We start from the raw sequence: 18078 nt of genomic DNA, 5'->3' as shown, positions 1-18078 counted from the left end.
CCTCCTATTAACATTTCATCACCAGCCATGTGAATAAATGACTTAAACAGGAAATAAATTGATACAGGAAACAGAGGTAGAGGTCAGTACCCAGCAGTGTATACAGTTAACAGATCTCCTATCAGAGATAGGAGATAATCAACCCCCTGCCGACTCTCGCCATCCCATCCTAAAACAAATTTTAAAAACGATGTTTAGTTATTTTATTAGGTGCCTGAGCTTACTCTCAGCATCTGCAGACTATCATCTCCTCCTCCGCTCCCATCTTTGCCTTTCAGACAAAAAGCTGGTGACCTATACTCTCTGCTCCCTAACCCTGCGACAGACATGTTAATGAATGCAAAAGCATTTCCATTTTCCCACCTCCTTCCCCCAACACAAACAACACACTTTCCTATTGTCAGCATCCCCTTTTGTCAATGACTAAGATGTCAGATTCCACCACTTGTGGAACAAATCCTGACCCCTGCTTGCAAAGTTTAACATTATACTTCTAATGGTCTAGAGATGAGACAAACATTAAATTCATAATAAAAAAGGACTGGGGTAGATTTCCTAAAGGAACAAACAAACAAGACAGCATCCCAAATTACTTACGATGGCTTTACATCAGCATCACCATCGAACAACCAACCAGCTAGAGAAAACTCCACCCTGCTTTTTTGACAGGCTACATCAATAAAACCAACTGTGAATGTATACAATAAATAAACAGCAATTAGGAAATGTAGACCAGGAGATCTAGAACAGATGACAATGGGCTAACAGAGAGGAAGAGAAACACAGAAACAGTGAGACTTTAGGAAAATATTTATGTGAAGAGTTTGGTTCCAAAACGCAATAAATACATTTTGACTCATTTTAGTAATAACGTGTTTTCTATACCAAGAAAGTGACAAGATGAAAACCACTATTTTCTGTTACAAACTTACACATAGCATCTTTAGGTTATAAAAACATAAAACATTCAAATCTATAACCTGATTCTCAAAGATTTATTATAAAAACGGATAATTTTTTCCACAAAATGCAATAAATCCATGACAAGTTTTTTTTTGAAATGCTATAAATCTATTAAATCAATATATAAATGTTTATGCATCTTTGCCATGTTATTTATATATTTAGTTGACTAGTGGTATAAACTGATGAAAAAACTAAACATTAATGGCATTAATCAAAACACTTACTTTGTCATAACAACACTGTCGTCGCTGAGGTCATCCTTGAGACGTCGTCGCTGAACTTTTTTGACCGCGATCAGCTGTAAAATGTTTTGGTCCTGCTCGATTTTCATTGGCTTCGAGTAAAATAATGGAAAGTTTTTCATAAGATCCCCTTAGGTCAATGTGTTAGTATGACAGAAGCTTGATGCTGTTGTGTGAGAACAAGCAACAGCCAAAAAATGTCCATCTCCTGAGTGCCTCTCATGCAAATTATTCGATTTTGATGGCTTACGTTTAGGGATCGACCGATATGGATTTTTCAGTGCCGATGCCGATACCGATTTTTGTTTCATCAGCCTTAGCCGATGACCGATACAGGCTGCCGATTTTCTTGAGCCGATATTTGGAGCCGATACTGGTTTTGCTCACTCAATTTACATCATAAAAATTATGTAAAAAATGGCATGTTGTTAAAAAAAGATGTTATTAGTTTGCACAGTTCTTACATTTATTGTAGTCTAGGACTAGTCTAATCCCTGTCCAGGAAACCGCCCCATAGAGATGAAAAAAACCCCACTTCGTTCAGCTATGATCAGCTGTTAAGCCGAGCTTTCAATGTTGTCGTGAAAAGGTTGGTTGTTTTTAGTCACATGACCTGCAATCACTTGCGGGTTCCAGCACTCTGTCTGTAAATTATGCCGGAAAAATCGGCAAACACGGCAGCCATGTATCGGCCGATGCCGATACACATAAAACTCGCAAATATCGGCCCGATATATCGGCCGGCCGATATATCGGTCTATCACTACTTTACGTTTCTTTCCCATCACAGAAAACCACCACAGGTTTATCAATGCCATCAAAGTATTGTTTTGTTTTTGTTTGTTTGTTAATCACGTAGTACAAAGCAGATGAGGAAAACTAGGATTCCGTGTGTATTCAATGCGCCGCCATTGTTGTTTACAATGCGTGGAATGGTGCGCTGTGATTTCTTGAGCGTTTTTTTTTGCATTCTGCAGAAAAGGAGGACTGGCGTTTATCGCGTTTTGGGAAAAAAGGGAGAAAAGATGACAGAACAGCACAGCGGATATTGGATTTTGCCTAAAATTAAGAATTTACTTTTTAATACTGACCTGATACATTACTGCTTTTGGGGGGTAATTCATTTAAAAAAAGGCATTTATCGCATTTTGGAACCAAACTCTTCATATATTTTCTCATTCTCTTACATGAGTCAGTCAAAATAGAGGGTAGACAAACTCGAAAGCCATCACATGATAGAATGACAGACAAAAAACTGCAAAGTAGACTGCATCTGGGGACGAAACAGATGTTGCCGTTTTCATAAATCTCTCCAGTCTACCGGGACCTGTGCTGATCTACTCCCAAACACTTTTCTGCATTTTTCAATTCAATCCGTGTCAAACATACCCTCTTTTTCTAAAACACACAACTTAAATGAAAACACAATCGATCCCAACAAATTCCAGCAGTTCAGTGACCTCTTTCATCTGCTTTACATGTCAAGATATTCCCATAACAACTAAACAAAATCACAAAGCGGCTTAAATATCACTTAGTCTCGAGAACACTTCCTGTTGTGCTTCATATTGTTTATGAGAAGCAGCAAGTTCTGTGTGAGAAACTATGCAATGATACAGTGAACACAATATTATAGTGACAGCGATAACGTGAACAATGTTGTACGAGTAACAATAAAGAGCAGTCTGGCAGTAAGCTTATTCTAAGTGAGATGTGTGGGAAAGTGGAAGAATGAAAATGCTAATTTCTACCTAAACCAGCTCTTCCAGATTTCTTCCAGCTTCTCATGTTATGCATGTGACAAAACTAGATGTTTGCCAGACCACTAATGGTCTTTGAGCCATTACTTGTAGCAGAACAGAGAGAATTAGACTGACATTACATGTATAAAATGCATAATTGAGAGCTCTAACACCAAAGGCAAATGAGTTTTCTTACTAATGTAAAACCAGCACTCATAATCTCACATTCACACATCAGCTTACAGTTCTCATGCACGTCTTCAAGGATTTCGAGGGGCCAAGAGAGGAGAGGGCTCAGGCTGACAGAGCGTGAATATCATTCTGGAACATTCTCTCCTGAAATTCAGTGCTCAATTAAGGATTAAAGCCCCCCAACTTGTTCGGCAGCAACGAGGCCTCTTCCTAATTATTAGAAATGGATTATGAAAGAGAAGGCTGGCCTAAAACAGTCACGACAGTGGACTACTCTATGCATCAAACACATGTCACATGTTGACCACAGCAAAAAGAGGAAGCATAAAAAGATTCAAAGAAAGTAAGTAAGAGAAAGAAAGAAGAAATAGAAAGTATTAATTTATTCTGACAATGAAAGTTTAAATCTCTTGTGCAGTTAGTACTAGCAGGGTTTCCCGCAACACTTTGCAGTTCGGGCGGCTCGCCTAAGCTGGGAAACCGTACCGCCTTAACTAGGTTGTCCAAAAGAAAAATCAATTGCTGCACAAAAGGCCGTCAAATACATCTCGGAAAATAACGAGAGAAAGACGTGGTCCGTCACTGTCTGGAGTATAGCCAGTTGATAAAACGCGTGTCCATGAGAACTGTAAATGGACTTATGTTTTGGGTTTATTTAGGCCTGTCATTGTATTGATCTATAGTTCTTGCAAATTTAAAGTTAGCTAGCTGGTGAATTTGTTGTTTGAGCAACCTGCTAGCTAACTTAGGTTGCACGTGCCTGTTAATTCGATATAATTGTTAAGCGCTCTTGCTTAAGTTATTTATGTGCATTATTTACATGCTACAGTAGTTACACTCCTTTAAGATAATGTAATTAATAGTGGGAAATAATCGGTTTTTACAATCTTCGCGCTATCTATCATCGTTTGCCAGACGTTCTACAACATCTGCTTCAATTTGTGTTTATTAACCCTTTTGTTTCACTTCATCACACAGCTATTCCCTTTAGAGGTAAATGTTAAAAACATGTAATTCATTAATAATCTAGTATGTGCTCATTTTCTGTCGTAGTTTCTTCAAAATTAAGTTTTATTTGAGTGTTTTAATAAAAATACTTCCATTTTCATCATGACGCGTACATCCCCGCCCCTTTGATTGCCACACACCCGGGCCCACCCACCCGCACATCCCTACCACCTTAACTAACAAATTTTCTGCAGAAAACCCTGTACCAGCTTTTGAGGTTGTATAAAGAAAACATCAAACTCTATTACAAAACATAAATAAGAAGTGTGTGCGTGTTATTTGGACGATTTGGTGCAAACCAATTTTAGCAAATGAAGCTTAATGTAGATCAACCTAAAACATCTGTGTGCTGATTACTGTGCTTAGTTTAATTTTATTTATATAAAATAATTAGGACAAAATTGAACAATTTCCAATTAAATTAGCTATGCATGCAGAGAGCCATTACAGATCAGATGATTATTCATTTTAAAATGGCAACTTATGCACGCATGACGAACACTGCTTTACTTGTAGTCATGGTCCAGTAGTCAGCATTTCAGATTATTTAGGCAATGTAAAATAATGCATACAAGAGTGTAAGCAGACACGCAGACTGAACAGGGATCAGCCTGCTTCTATGACAACGCCATGAAAAACATTACTCTACTTCCTAGGAAATCTGACTGAAACATCTGTGTGGATCCACATACAATACTACACCCACAGAACATTAAAGAAGTCAAAGGCACTTTGTGTCTAAAACCAACTTTTTGACACTGCAATCAGACTTCAGTTCAATGCCCAAATTATAGTCTTATTTTCTTATATAAATTTGTTCAACTCCTTATAAATGGTCAATGGACTGAATTTATATACCGCTTTCACAGACCTATGGCCATCCAAAGCGCTTTACAATTTTTACCTCACATTCACCCATTCACTCACACATTCATATACCGACAGCGGTGTCAGCCATGCAATGCCCCATCCAGCTTGTTGGGAACAGCTGGGGTTAGGTGTCTTGCTCAAGGACACCTCGACACTTGCTCAGGTGGAGCCGGGGATTGAACCACCAACCTTCCGGTTTGTAGACAACCTACATGAACCACTGAGCCATTGCTGCCATTTTTTAAGACCACTTTGCAATTTTGATTCAGTTTACAAGTTCAGGGTGCAGAAAAACACAGGCTGTCATGCTTGTACAGGTTTGTGTGCTTAACAGCATTTGTCTGGAAGAGTAAATTTGGGGCTGCATGAAGAGAAACGTTCAGTCTTTATCTATATATAGTTTTCCTTGCAGAACCAGCTGGTGATACATTTAACAAACTTACAAACTAAATCCCAAATCCCTGAACAAGACAATGTGTGTAACCGAAATATGAAATCACTTCAGAAGGAAATTTGGAAACTATTATTTCATGGGAAAATACTTTGTGTTCTTCCAGATGCAGCAACTGTACAATCTGCTATCCTAAATCCCTCAGGCTGAAAAAGCATTTATTTCCATTTACAAAATATTGTATTTCCAATAATGGCTTTACTGGGGGCCTGACAAACAGTAAATGTGATGTGTGTAAATCAATAGCACTTGACAACATAAAGTAACATTGACAATTCTGAATGGGCTCTGTCTGAATGAGCCAAATGCTCTTACCAATACTACACAAAAGTTAAAAGATCAGCACAGATCTAGATCTAACTCTGGTCCAATATAAAAATGACAAAGCCATTTTGTCCAACAATACTTTGCGTTTCAAAAAACCCCATGCAGGTAAATGATGAGAGACAATTTATATTCCAAAGCTGTAGATGTTTCTGGTCCAAATCGGTTTTAAGGCTGAAGTATGGTCCTATACTATGCGTATACGAGGGTCCTGGTACATTGCGCATGACGCAAATTTCGTCATTAGAAGATCATACGCGTACGGTAAGCGCACTGCCGGATGTTTGAAAGCCCACGTATATTGTACACATAGATTGCGCATGCACACACAGGAAAATGTAGTATGTAGCCAAGGCATGAATCAAACGTCTGTGTACATGATGTACGAGTCAAATAAACTATACTTTGCAAGACTGTGCATTTGACCGTGTGCGTACGTTCGCGTACAAAAAAAAAACAGGTTATACTCCAGGCTTTAAATTAAAATACAGGCCTCAGCTATGCTTGATGTTCTTTATAAAAAAAAACGGTTGAACAGCAGGGCAGTAAAGATAGGATTTTAGTTACTAACAGCGTGCAGTGAGAGCACTATCAGATCACACACAGACCTGCTGGTAACACAGCACAGCATCACGTGACAATCTGTATGAAGCGCATCTCTGCAGCAGACAAAGTCTTAATACGATACGAGGGTTCTCACACATAACACACACAGACACACAACAAATCAGCAGGTGTGTTGAGACACCATCTCTGTTTTTTGCTCCCCTAGGCTTAGAGAGTCTGTCAGGGTCTATCACCGAGGAAGAAAAGACAGATGAAATCGGGAAGAGAAAGAAAGACCCTTCGTCTCTAAATGTCAAACCTTAAAGCTAATGTCATTCCAACAAAACAAATCCTTTTGGATAAGTCCATGAAACTTGACTGTTACTACACCATCGGTGGCACTGGTTGCGTGTCGGAGTACGAATGAGATTAACAGCAAACACTGATTGCCTGTGGTCAGCTATAAAACTGAATATGCTGTAAGGGACAAGCACACTGTGTGACACCATACACAATAAATCTGTGCTTCAACATTCAATAGGCAATGAACCAAACAGGTTAGACATTGGGGCATAAAAATTCATTTTGCATCTCTTTTTATCACCCACTCAAAACCATAAAATGACAAAAGATGAAAGCCTGCAGCCACTACAAATGCAACAATTTATATCTGCCTGTGTTTATCTCCCACCTTTTGAAAGCTATTCTTTTATCAATACACCATCTAACAAACCACCGAGCTCCATTTAAATGAGACGTAACAGCGGTGGAGATTCAAATAAACCTGAGGAAATAACAACCTTAGATATGGCACTAATTTAAAAACCCACAATAGTAAACCATTTCAATTCAACTGTATTGCTTTGAAAAACAAAAATGCACCTTTTACGTAAAAAAAAAAAAGGGCGGACATGAGGTCAGTACTCAAGTTAAAGTCTGCTCGCATCAGCACTAGAATTCAGATTACACCTAGACATGCTTGTTTAACAAAGCAACATTCACCAGACCAGAAAACACAGAGATGACCTTTTCATTGTTAGACAAACATTACACCCTTAAAATAGGCTCTCTGACTTTAGAGAGCTCAGGAGAAAATCGTCATGTTGAGCATTGTATTAAATTATTGCTGAGAATTCCATAAGGAAATTAACACAAAGCAATTAACAAGTTATAAAACACAACATTTTTGTTATGAAAGCCAATAAGCCCACACAACACGCTCGCACAAACATAAGTACTGCTTTTCTACCTTTAAGTCAGGAGTGGTCAAATAGACAGACAGCTGTCTCCCAGTCAGGGTCAGACAGGAAGTTCAGCTCAGTAATCCCAAAGAAAGTGTCTGATCTCAGCTAACAGGATTTTTCCCAATAGGAACTGTAAAGAATTACAAAAGACGGTCCCGAACGTTCCCTTTGTAAAACATGTACATAAACCAATGTTAAAGGGTGAGGTTGAAAATATTTTTAATGCTAAACTTGCTGAACCTGAAATACAAATCTCGATATAGTTTCTTTCTAACTCAGAATAGGTAAGAGTGGTAAAAATTCAAAATTAATCTTCATTTCAAATCCACCCACAACACACTGAATAAATAACTCAAGCAGAACGTCGGTATGGCTTTGCAAAAATTGATATGCCAGAACACTATAAAATGACAAGCCTGTGTGATATATATTGTTTGCTTTACAAAATCAAACCTGACATTTAGATGGATGATTTTACACTGTGAATTGAGAGTTCTTACAAGCTATTGCTTCATTTTGCAATCTTTAAAGGGTGGTCACACTAAACTTTGAGCATACGAATATTACTGCGAATATGTGAATATTTTTGGCCTCGTCCAACATTGCTTTTCAGTAGAGAGAAAGGTTGTGCATATATCTCCACGTGATACAAATTTGCAGGTCAGAGTTCACAAGAGTTGAACTTTGATAGTACGCTGTGAAATATCTTCACATGAGCTTGAGTTTTCAGTCTGATGCATTCGCATGCGTTTGAATGGAAGTCAATGGAACGTAGAATGACTGCTTCTTTAAAGACAATCTGCAAAAGCTAGCCACTGGAGTTCAAGTGGATCCTGCAGACACAAATGCATGTGATGTGTTTCTATGGTGCTTAAGGTATTTATATTCTCACCAGTAAAGAAAGTGGGACAGATGCGTGCTGCTGGATTACACTCGGATAACAAAAAAAATATTCTGCGTAAAATTCAGTATGCATTTAAGGTTCTCTAGTTTTTCAGGAGACTCTAGCCTTCACAAGTGTGGAGGTAAATGTAGTGTGTATTTATAAAGAGTTGACCTTCAAAGCAGGAAAACATTTTCATAAGACCATCTATAGTGCAAAAACCATACATGCTTTATAGACCAAGCACATTACATTGTAAAGCATGCCCTGCAACCATGCAATGATACTTAAACCAGGGTTAAATGATGTCTTCTTTATAAGAGTCATATTATTATGAATGCATTATGAAATAGGATTTTTGTCACAGCAAAACTTAAATTCCCCTTCAAACATTTATCTTTGGCCATATACCATGAAAATATAGTCCACTTTATCCAGAGGAAAGATTGTCTCCAGGGAAACAATGTGCTCTGCAGTCAATTATACATTTTCTTTTTTTATCAAATTTTCTTTCTGAATCAACATATTTATATCTCCCAGCCTCTTTAACTTGAACTCTTTAAACTCTCACTTCTTTCTACCACTTTAATGCGTATTACCTGTAAATGCTGTTGCATATGTTTTTAAATGTAAAACTGCACACCCATTTCAAAAAGTAAACCGGCTTGCCTTTCAACATTCATCAAATTTGATGAATTCATGCAGGGCTGCGCTGGCGCGTCGTACAAATAAACAGTAAAAACACGGTTTTCGCCTCCCTAAAAAATTACACTTTGGGCAGTGCTCTCTGTCCACTGAAGTGTGTTCGCACTTCGTGTGTGTGTGTGTGTGTGTGTGTGTGTGTGTGTGTGTGTGTGTGTGTGTGTGTGTGTGTGTGTGTGTGTGTGTATATATATAGGGGTACAGCACTGTGCATGAGAGCTCAGAGGAGACCATGTAGAGACAGAACTGAAGTGCCATCGTGTTAATATATAATTAAAGGCTATTTATTTATTTTATTTAATAAAATAACATGTATAGACCTGTTTTATAGGAAAAGTAACCTTCAATGACTTCTGTTGTGATCTGGCTCTAAACAGAAAATAAAATTCAAGTCATTTTACTTGACTTTCAAGGTGGGGCGGGGGGGTGCAGTCCAAATTCATCCATATAGATTAACATCCTAAAGCCAGGAATACACGGCACGATTTTTGTCCTCTTATAAGATCATTACCTTATCACACTGTGCGACATGTATCGTTTAAACTCGGGTACGAGAGGCATGTAGACTGTACGATGATGACACGGAAGCTTCGGTGGCAGCGTTACACGTTGCACAGCGTCACCAGCATGCGCTCGTGGTAAACAAATACCGGCGCGCAGGTCGTAGCAGCAAACACACTGTGCGGTGATCATGCCGAATTTCTGACACTGTCAGAAAACTATCGTAGACTATCTTTGGACGCAAGACCGGGAAAACGGCCCCTTGGACCTCTCTCATTGTACGACATAGGACCACCGATGGAGAGCCACGATCACAGAAATCGCGACGATTGTTTCACGATGGCAATCTTTCATCTGGGACAGCCAATAATCGTGCAGTGTATTCCGGGCTTTAGACAATATTTACTTTGACTGTATGAAACGAAAAAAGCAGCATTCAATTTCCCCTTGTGTTTCACAGAAAGCACAGTCATATGGGTGTGGAATGACATAAGCTTTCATTTTTGGGTGACCTATCCCCAACACCGAACTCTAAACTCTGCTGATAAAAGCAATAATAAAGATCAGATCATATACCCACATGCAGAGTCAAGCTCAAAGCCGAGACCCAACATCAAGGTTAAACTTAGCAGGTGGGCTGCGCTGATGCTTTGTTTTTTATCATGACAGGAGAAACTCAAATATTTGCACAGTGATATGCACTGTAGACTTTGCAATTCACTTTTCTTAAAATGGTTTTTAAACTCATTCACATTCTAATCATAGCTCCAGAACATGGCAAATTATAATGAAGGTTATAATAAACAGACTGTTTGGAAAAGACAAAGTTAAATGCTGATTTATCAGAACCGCCAGAGCCAAAACGGTTATTTGTAAAATACATTGTATAGAAGCACTGGAGGCTGCATGTAAAGATTGGAATATCCATCCCTTTTCATGCAGAGAAAATGGAACATAAAAAAGGCAATTGTGCATACTAATGATTATCAAGGGAAAACAAATCACTTTTCCAGCACAGAGGCCATTTACATATGTAGGAACAGATTACAATTTGCCTTAACATTAGAATGGGTTGACTTGAATGCTAATGCCAGAGGCAGGATGTTTGTTTGTGCTTGTGTCGGAGGGGTTGAAATGAGGCAAGGGCGTAGATTCTTTTTTTTTCCAGTATGTGCAAATTAGCTTTTTCTCTCGTGTACCAGCAGTCTGAATGGCAGTGCCATGGCAGTGCCAAAAAGCAGTGCCTGAATGGAGATTTTATCTGGCAGTAAGACTTAAAGAATGCAGGTAGTTTAAATGGATAATCTGATTCTGAAGTGCTTGGGTACACTGCCAAGGTTTGGTTTATATGCTCCACCTAAACCCTAATCAAAGTGATAGTGTTTTATTTTTCCAGCAAGGGGGAGAGAATGTCTGTGTTTGTGAGCGAGAGAGGGATATAACAGATATGCCAAAAACACCTGCTGAAGTAAAGCCCTGGAGATATGACTGATGCATGGTGAAGGCTCATACACAGACACTCTAAACTAGACTATACATTCACACACACAGACAAACCAATGTCAGACTGGCAGGCACAAGCGCACACACAAGCACACACACTTTCTCAGTCTCTAAGGCCAATATATGATGTCTCACTGATGCCCGACCAGTTTATCCCCCAAACACATACGCATATACACCATGCATAAGCAGAAAAAGACACAGGGTTTCCCGCAGCACTTTGCAGTTCGGGCGGCCCATCTAACCTGGAAAACCATACAAAAAAATAAATAATTTGCTGCACAAAAGGCCGTCAAGTGCATCTTGAAGAATAGCGAGGACATGCTTCACACCGCGAGCGTGCACGTGCGCCACACGACAGAAATGAGAGAAAGACGTGGTCCGTCTTGTCTGGAGGATAGCCAGTTGATAAAACGTGTGTCCGTAAGAACTGTAAGTGTACTATGTTTTGGGTTTATTTAAGCCTATTATTGTATTCGTCTATAGTTCTTGCAAATTTAAAGTAAGTTAGGTGGTGATTTTGTTGTTTGAGCAAGTTTCTATATAATTGTTAAGCGCTCTTGCTCACGTTATTTATGTGCATTATTTACAGTAGCTACACTCCTTTAAGATAATGTAATTAATAGTGGGAAATAATCAGTTTTTACAATCTTCGCGCTATCTATCATTGTTCGCCAGACGTTCTACAACATCTGCTTCAGTTTGTGTTTATTAACCCTTTAGTTTCACTTCTTCACGCAGCTATTCCCATTAGAGGTATCTGTTAAAAACATTTAGTTCATTAATAATCTAGTATGTGTTTGTTTTCTGTCATAGTTTCTTCAAAATTCATTTTAATTTGAGTGTTTTTAATAAAAATATTTTCATTTTCATCATGACTTATACGCCCCACCCCTTTGATTGCCATGCCTCCAGACCCCGCCCATCCACCCAACCCTACCACCTTAACTAACAAATTTTCTGCGGGAAATCCTGCACTGCATGCTTTTAGAAAAATGTTCCCTACTAATGCCTATCCTAATTTGGATTAGAGGAGTAGTATGTATGGATTGGAATAGAAAAAAACTGCGGCACTACCATATACACATTTGAATGTGAATATTTAATAAAGAAACATACTTGTCATCTAGGATAAATCACCTGAGCTACAGAGAAAACCCTTACAAGTCATTTTCATTTACACATTTTGCAGAGTGACTTATAGTGCAGTCAAGGCATACATTTTATCAGCAGTTTTTCCTGGGAACCAAACCCATATCTTGCTAAAACATCTTCAGCCTAGTTGTGCCACACTGACTAAATATTAAGTACTCATCAATATAATTACTGCTTGACTTGCTTAGGTTAAACTTCATGGGTCACCAGATAATGTGATATACACATTGACATTGATCAGAAAGCAAATTATAACCTATTAGGCATTTTATAGAATGTTACCTATGTGCTAAATAAATGCAAGCTATATGGATCAGACTCATCACTGGCATACTAAAGCACTAAAAAGAAGAGTAAAGATCAAAAAAGTACAAAGTAAGAAGAAAACGACTTTCGAAACAAACATAAATGAATCCTAATTAAGCCATGCAGACCTAATTAAGATTTTTAGCTTATTAAACGTTTAGTCACTGCTGTTACAGATGGTAATTCAACTACTTTCTATAAATAATACTGTACGCATTATGTTGCTTTTTAATAAACAGATGCATTTCAAGAAATGAAACGCACTTTGAGGAAACGCAGCTGTTTCCAAGTTTGTACTAATAGATAGCACATTTAATACAATCATTCCTTTGTTACATTAAATCATATGCGTGTTATACAAAGGATTTGTTTACATTAAAACCACACCAGACACAAAAAACACTAAGTCCAAAACCAGCATTCAGAGGCACGAGGCAAAGATCGAAACTTTAATAAGCTCAGTATTAAAAAGCGAATTGAGACATTGCTGCCAGAAACAGATGAGATTTTAGGTGCCTGACTCATTACGGGATGTGAGGGTTACTGAGGGGGTTAGTTGAGGGACACAATGATGGATGCACTACAGGTCCCCCTTATCATTGCAAAGAAACAAGAAACAACTGTGAACTGATGGGTGATGGATGGTGAAAGTGAAAGAGAAGTTTCGTGACCTCGAGTTTATAAATGCTTTGAGAACAGTGGAAGACGGGAGTGTACATCCCAACCAAAGTCTGCTTTTATTCACACATCCCTAAAACAACCTCCTACCAGACTTTACATATTTAACCTTCAACCCTGTAAAATTTCTTTGAAATTTGATTCAAAGCTCTTCCCTTTCTATACTTTGTTTCCTTTGCTCCTCCCGTCTCCCAAGATGATCTTGCAATGATCACTCTTTTTTCTAAACTCCTACTCATATACTCATCCATGACTTTAACCTCTGCTCCTTTCAGTCCAGATATCTGTTTTTCCTCCCCTTCTCCTCCTCTTTTTATCAAAGTTGTCTGTTTTAATGAGTGATTATCCCTGCATGCGTAGCAGGTCTCCAATGAAACTAGAGCGACTGAAAAGAAACGTACAACCTTGGTTATTTATCATTACCACCAGGTCTAATGGAACATGATCGGCCCGCCTTAATGGCCCACTTACTCCCAAATTGGAAAAGAAGGGAACGAAAATAGGCACGAGCGCAAGTGATTGAAGAAGGTACGGCTTGGCACTTGAGGCCAGAAGGTTGTAAAGTAATGGGAGTAGGCGTCGCTTGCCGTATCAGGTACGAGTCTTGCATGCTAAAATATTTAAGAGGCAAATGCCTGAATATTCATACTGATAGCTTGTCCTCTTTGTTATATGGAGGGCATACATCAGCCCCATACACAGGTGTTTTTAGTTGATCCTATTCCAAAGCTGCAGTCTTTGACAGCACCAAGGGGAGTGTTATATTAAAAAGACAAGAAACAAGGTACAGAGAGGTATGATATGCAGGGCTTTAAGTTTCTGGTTTGATAAGACAGTGCTGTTGCAGAACAGAGTCAAGTCTATGTTGGCCTGAGGCTATAACTCAGCAGCTTGTCTTTCTTTAGATTAGACAAAGACAGATCTCTGGGTATCTCAAATAAATATCTCATTGCCTCACAGCATGCCTTCCAGCTTACTTTCTCATCCGTCTTTCTATCCCTCACTAACATGACAAACAATTTATGCTCTATTTGCAAGTTAGGAAATAAGCTTAGGATAGGAAAGTACGTTTTTCAAACTTTCACACTGTTACCGAATGTCCAGCTATAGCGCGAATCCCTAATTTATTAATAAACCATTCTAGGAGTGTAACATGAACCATGGCTTAGTCTCATGCAGACAACTCTATACCACTTTAACTCTTTCCCTGCCAATCGATGATGTCTCACCAGGTGATAAAATACAGTAAAAGCCAAAAAAAAATTATTCACCAATGTAAAAGTCCCGAAACAAACTGCATTTTTCTCTTTACAATTAACAGAAACCATGTAATGCATATTTTTATCATTTTGTTTTTAGATCAGTTTTGCTATTATTAGCAATTAGGAAAAAGTACTCATACACTCCAGTGTTCCTCTACACTCAGGTACCAAGGACCCATATGGCTGTGTGGCACCGGTCTCTTAGCAACCGTCTCCAAGCAAGAGTCTCCAGAGTAGGTAGTCCTTTCAGGTAACTACATCATAGGCCTGCTTAGGGTTGAGGTGGTTTTCAAACCACTACACTGACCTCAAATGGGGTTCAAACAAGACACTACACTTGATCGCTTGTGAATGGAAAGGTCCAGCAGGATCCTAAATGGCTTTTGAAAGCAAGTGCCGGTCAAACTTCAGAAAGGAGATCCAGATAATATGAAGGTTGAGAACATAGACATGACATGAATGAGCACACGTGCGTGGAGGACCAAAATAAAAGTGCTGACTGACCAGATATGTCTGGCAGCATGTGCCTAATGTCTAAGTGAAGGGACAAGGCTGTCAGAGTCTATGGAAGGTATTATTGGGAATATGTCTTTAATGGACACCAGGGAATATAGGACAGAACAGAGAATACATCACAGACAACAGGATTGGACAGTGAAGACATCAGGTTGTCTAAAACCCAGGAAAAGCCTGCAGGCAATTTTTGAACTTATTGAAAATTTCAGTTTTGGAAGTTTGTGATGGCTCATTCAAAACAATACTGTTCGTGTTCATCAAAAATGTAACTAAAAGCTGACTTAAACACCAAAAACAAAAAATGCTCAATCAATGTATCAAAAATCAATCAACAAAAATCAAGACAAATTTTTACTTTTACACAACATGCTTTACACTACTCCTATTTCTATGAATAATAATCTACAGAATACACGCACAATAATGTCAGACTCAACATTTTAGATCATACGGCAGCAACCAATTAAAAAAAACATGTCACACAACCACAAGAAAATACCTGAATGTAACAGCGTATTGGGAAACACATTATTACATATTTTAGCGGAGATAAAAAACTAAACACAGTTTGTACGCATACTCCACAATAAACCATAAATCCAAACCTGACATTACTGTCAGACTCTAGTTGATCAGTAACCAGTATTCTGGCAAATCATTGTGTAATGTGATTTTATCTCTATTTCTTTCAGTTTCTGTGCTTGCCTGAATGATATACAAACCTCTATATCTAATAGTAACCTTTGACCACAGATGAGCTGTACTCATACTGACAGGACTGTGTAGTTTCACATGTAATTCAAGAGAAATAAATAGAGAGGGTTTTAACACTTAGCCTTTCCCCCTACCAATTACCAAATACTCCACTAGCCAGTCTGCACCCCCATAACAGATTCCAACTAAACCCCCCAATATCCCCATAACCTAATGTTCCTGTCCATGTCAATATCGGCACAATAAGACGAGATAATAAGCAATCTCTGTTGTACAGACATGTAAAGCCATCATTCTCAAAACATACATGGGATGGGGGTTACAAGTGACGCTTGCATTGGCAGATGGCAGGCTGAAAGAAGCCCCTCTTGTTAAAGCTTTAAGACGAGTAAGCCTATTTTGTTAACTGACAACAAATAAGAAGTATATTCTTGGATTATAATTCGATAAAATGTATTAGTAATGAAAACATTTTGAACTAACTAGGATTCATATCTTTGTAAAAGTAGCGCCACAAATGGGTGAGGACATCACAGATATTTTCAAGGTTTCGCTAGGTCCGATAAAACAACACAAATGATCCACACAAGGGTATTTTACCAGTGAGAGACAGCACTTAAAGGGATAGTTCACAAAAAAAAAATACAATTCTGTCATAATTTACTTACTCTCATGTTGTTAAAAATCTGTATACATTTCTTTGTTCTGATAAACACGGAGGAAAATATGATGAAGAATGTTTGTAACCAAACCGTTCATGGGCCCCATTCACTCCATAGTATTCGTTTTTCCTACTATGGAAGTGAATGGGGCTCATGACCGGTTTCGTTACAAACATTCCTCAAATATCTTCCTTTGTGTTCATCAGAACAAATAAATTTATACAGGTTCGTATCAACATGACAATGAGAAAATTATGACAGAATTTAAATTTTTGGGTGAACTATCACTTTAAGGCACAAATAAAGAGTTCATAAACTTGACCAACGAACGTGAAATCTAAGGAGATAAATTTTAACAAGGACATAACAACGTTTATTGTCTTCTACATTGAAAGCTTAAGACCAAACAATGAAAATCACCTCAGACAAATTATTTAAACGTGTCACTGAACTTTAACACATTTGGTTTGGGATTATAAAAATTACAAAACATATAATTTTAATTAGTCACTTTATTTTAATTTAATCTTTAATATTAAATATATTACAATATGCCTAATTTTAACATGATTAGGGCATTTAACATCATCTCATTAGATTCTCAGTCAATACATATTCAACCGAAACTTTTAAAGCCCGATACTGTTAACTTAGTCAGTTTTACCTACGACATATTTATCATATAGTTGAAAGTTTATATTAAAATAACAAAAACCTGAGAAGTAAAGTAGAATAACGCACAGATTTTCTTTGATTTTATAAACTTTTGAATGAGGAATAGCTAATAAGCTAGTTCCAAATCGTATCGCATCAACAGCCCTCAGAAAAACATACGTTCAAACTTACCTGTGAGAAGAATGACGTAAATTAAACATAGACATGTCGTCCTTAAATCCATTCCTCTGCTTTTAAGTCACAATTTAGTAATCAATGTGAATATAAAAATAACTTTTCCCCCGACTTCTAGCGTTGCGTGCTCGCTCTTCTCTCGTCAGTCTCGCGTAGCATCAGAAGTCCACCCGCAACCCCGCACGCGCGCTCTCGCAGGTGGATTGAGACTGGAATTCGATCACGTGATTTCCGGAGGTATCAGCCGAAAAAGTTACAAGGGATTTCACGCCCTCTTGCGTACAAAATGCGAAGTTTTGGGTACAAAAGAGCCACCACATCTACCTGCATCCAACATCTTGACTAAAAGATTAAGGTTCTGACCACATTAATGCGCAATATATTCGTAACCCCTCATTTTTCTCTTTTGCCGCCAGGAAGTCCTCTTGGTCATCCATTATGGCATTCATTTTTAAGCACTTGTTAGTTCAATGTGACCCACATATCATCTGTGCCTTATTTAAATGTCATAACTCATAACAATTTTATTTGGGCACTACTATTTAAACAACTATTTTAATAATTTCCAGATAAATACACATTTCTTCCATTCCACAATATCTGGCACAGTCCCAGCAATAAATCAATAATTTCTACCAATACCTGTGCTACATTTAGAGGTGTAGTGCAGGGTATACAGAGTATACACACTTATTTATGGCATGGCATGGGGTATACCCACTCTAACTTAAAAAGAATGGGGGTATAAATTAAGAGTATACC

At 38.2% G+C, this 18078-nt stretch overlaps 1 protein-coding gene across 1 annotated transcript in view; it reads right to left on the bottom strand.

Moving 5' to 3' along the window:
- Nucleotides 1-17517, bottom strand: part of cxadr (CXADR Ig-like cell adhesion molecule) — a 42152-nt gene extending 24635 nt beyond the window's left edge. The window contains exon 1 of the mRNA XM_055208402.2: nucleotides 17314-17517. Within this exon, the coding sequence (XP_055064377.2) occupies nucleotides 17314-17365 (52 nt within the window). The 5' untranslated portion in view covers nucleotides 17366-17517. The remainder of the gene's footprint in view (nucleotides 1-17313) is intronic.
- Nucleotides 17518-18078: the final 561 nt, after the last annotated feature.

The sequence above is a fragment of the Misgurnus anguillicaudatus genome, chromosome 12 (assembly GCF_027580225.2).
Source record: "Misgurnus anguillicaudatus chromosome 12, ASM2758022v2, whole genome shotgun sequence".
Taxonomy (NCBI): Eukaryota; Metazoa; Chordata; class Actinopteri; order Cypriniformes; family Cobitidae; genus Misgurnus; species Misgurnus anguillicaudatus.
This window is presented reverse-complemented; position numbering and strand designations above follow the sequence as displayed.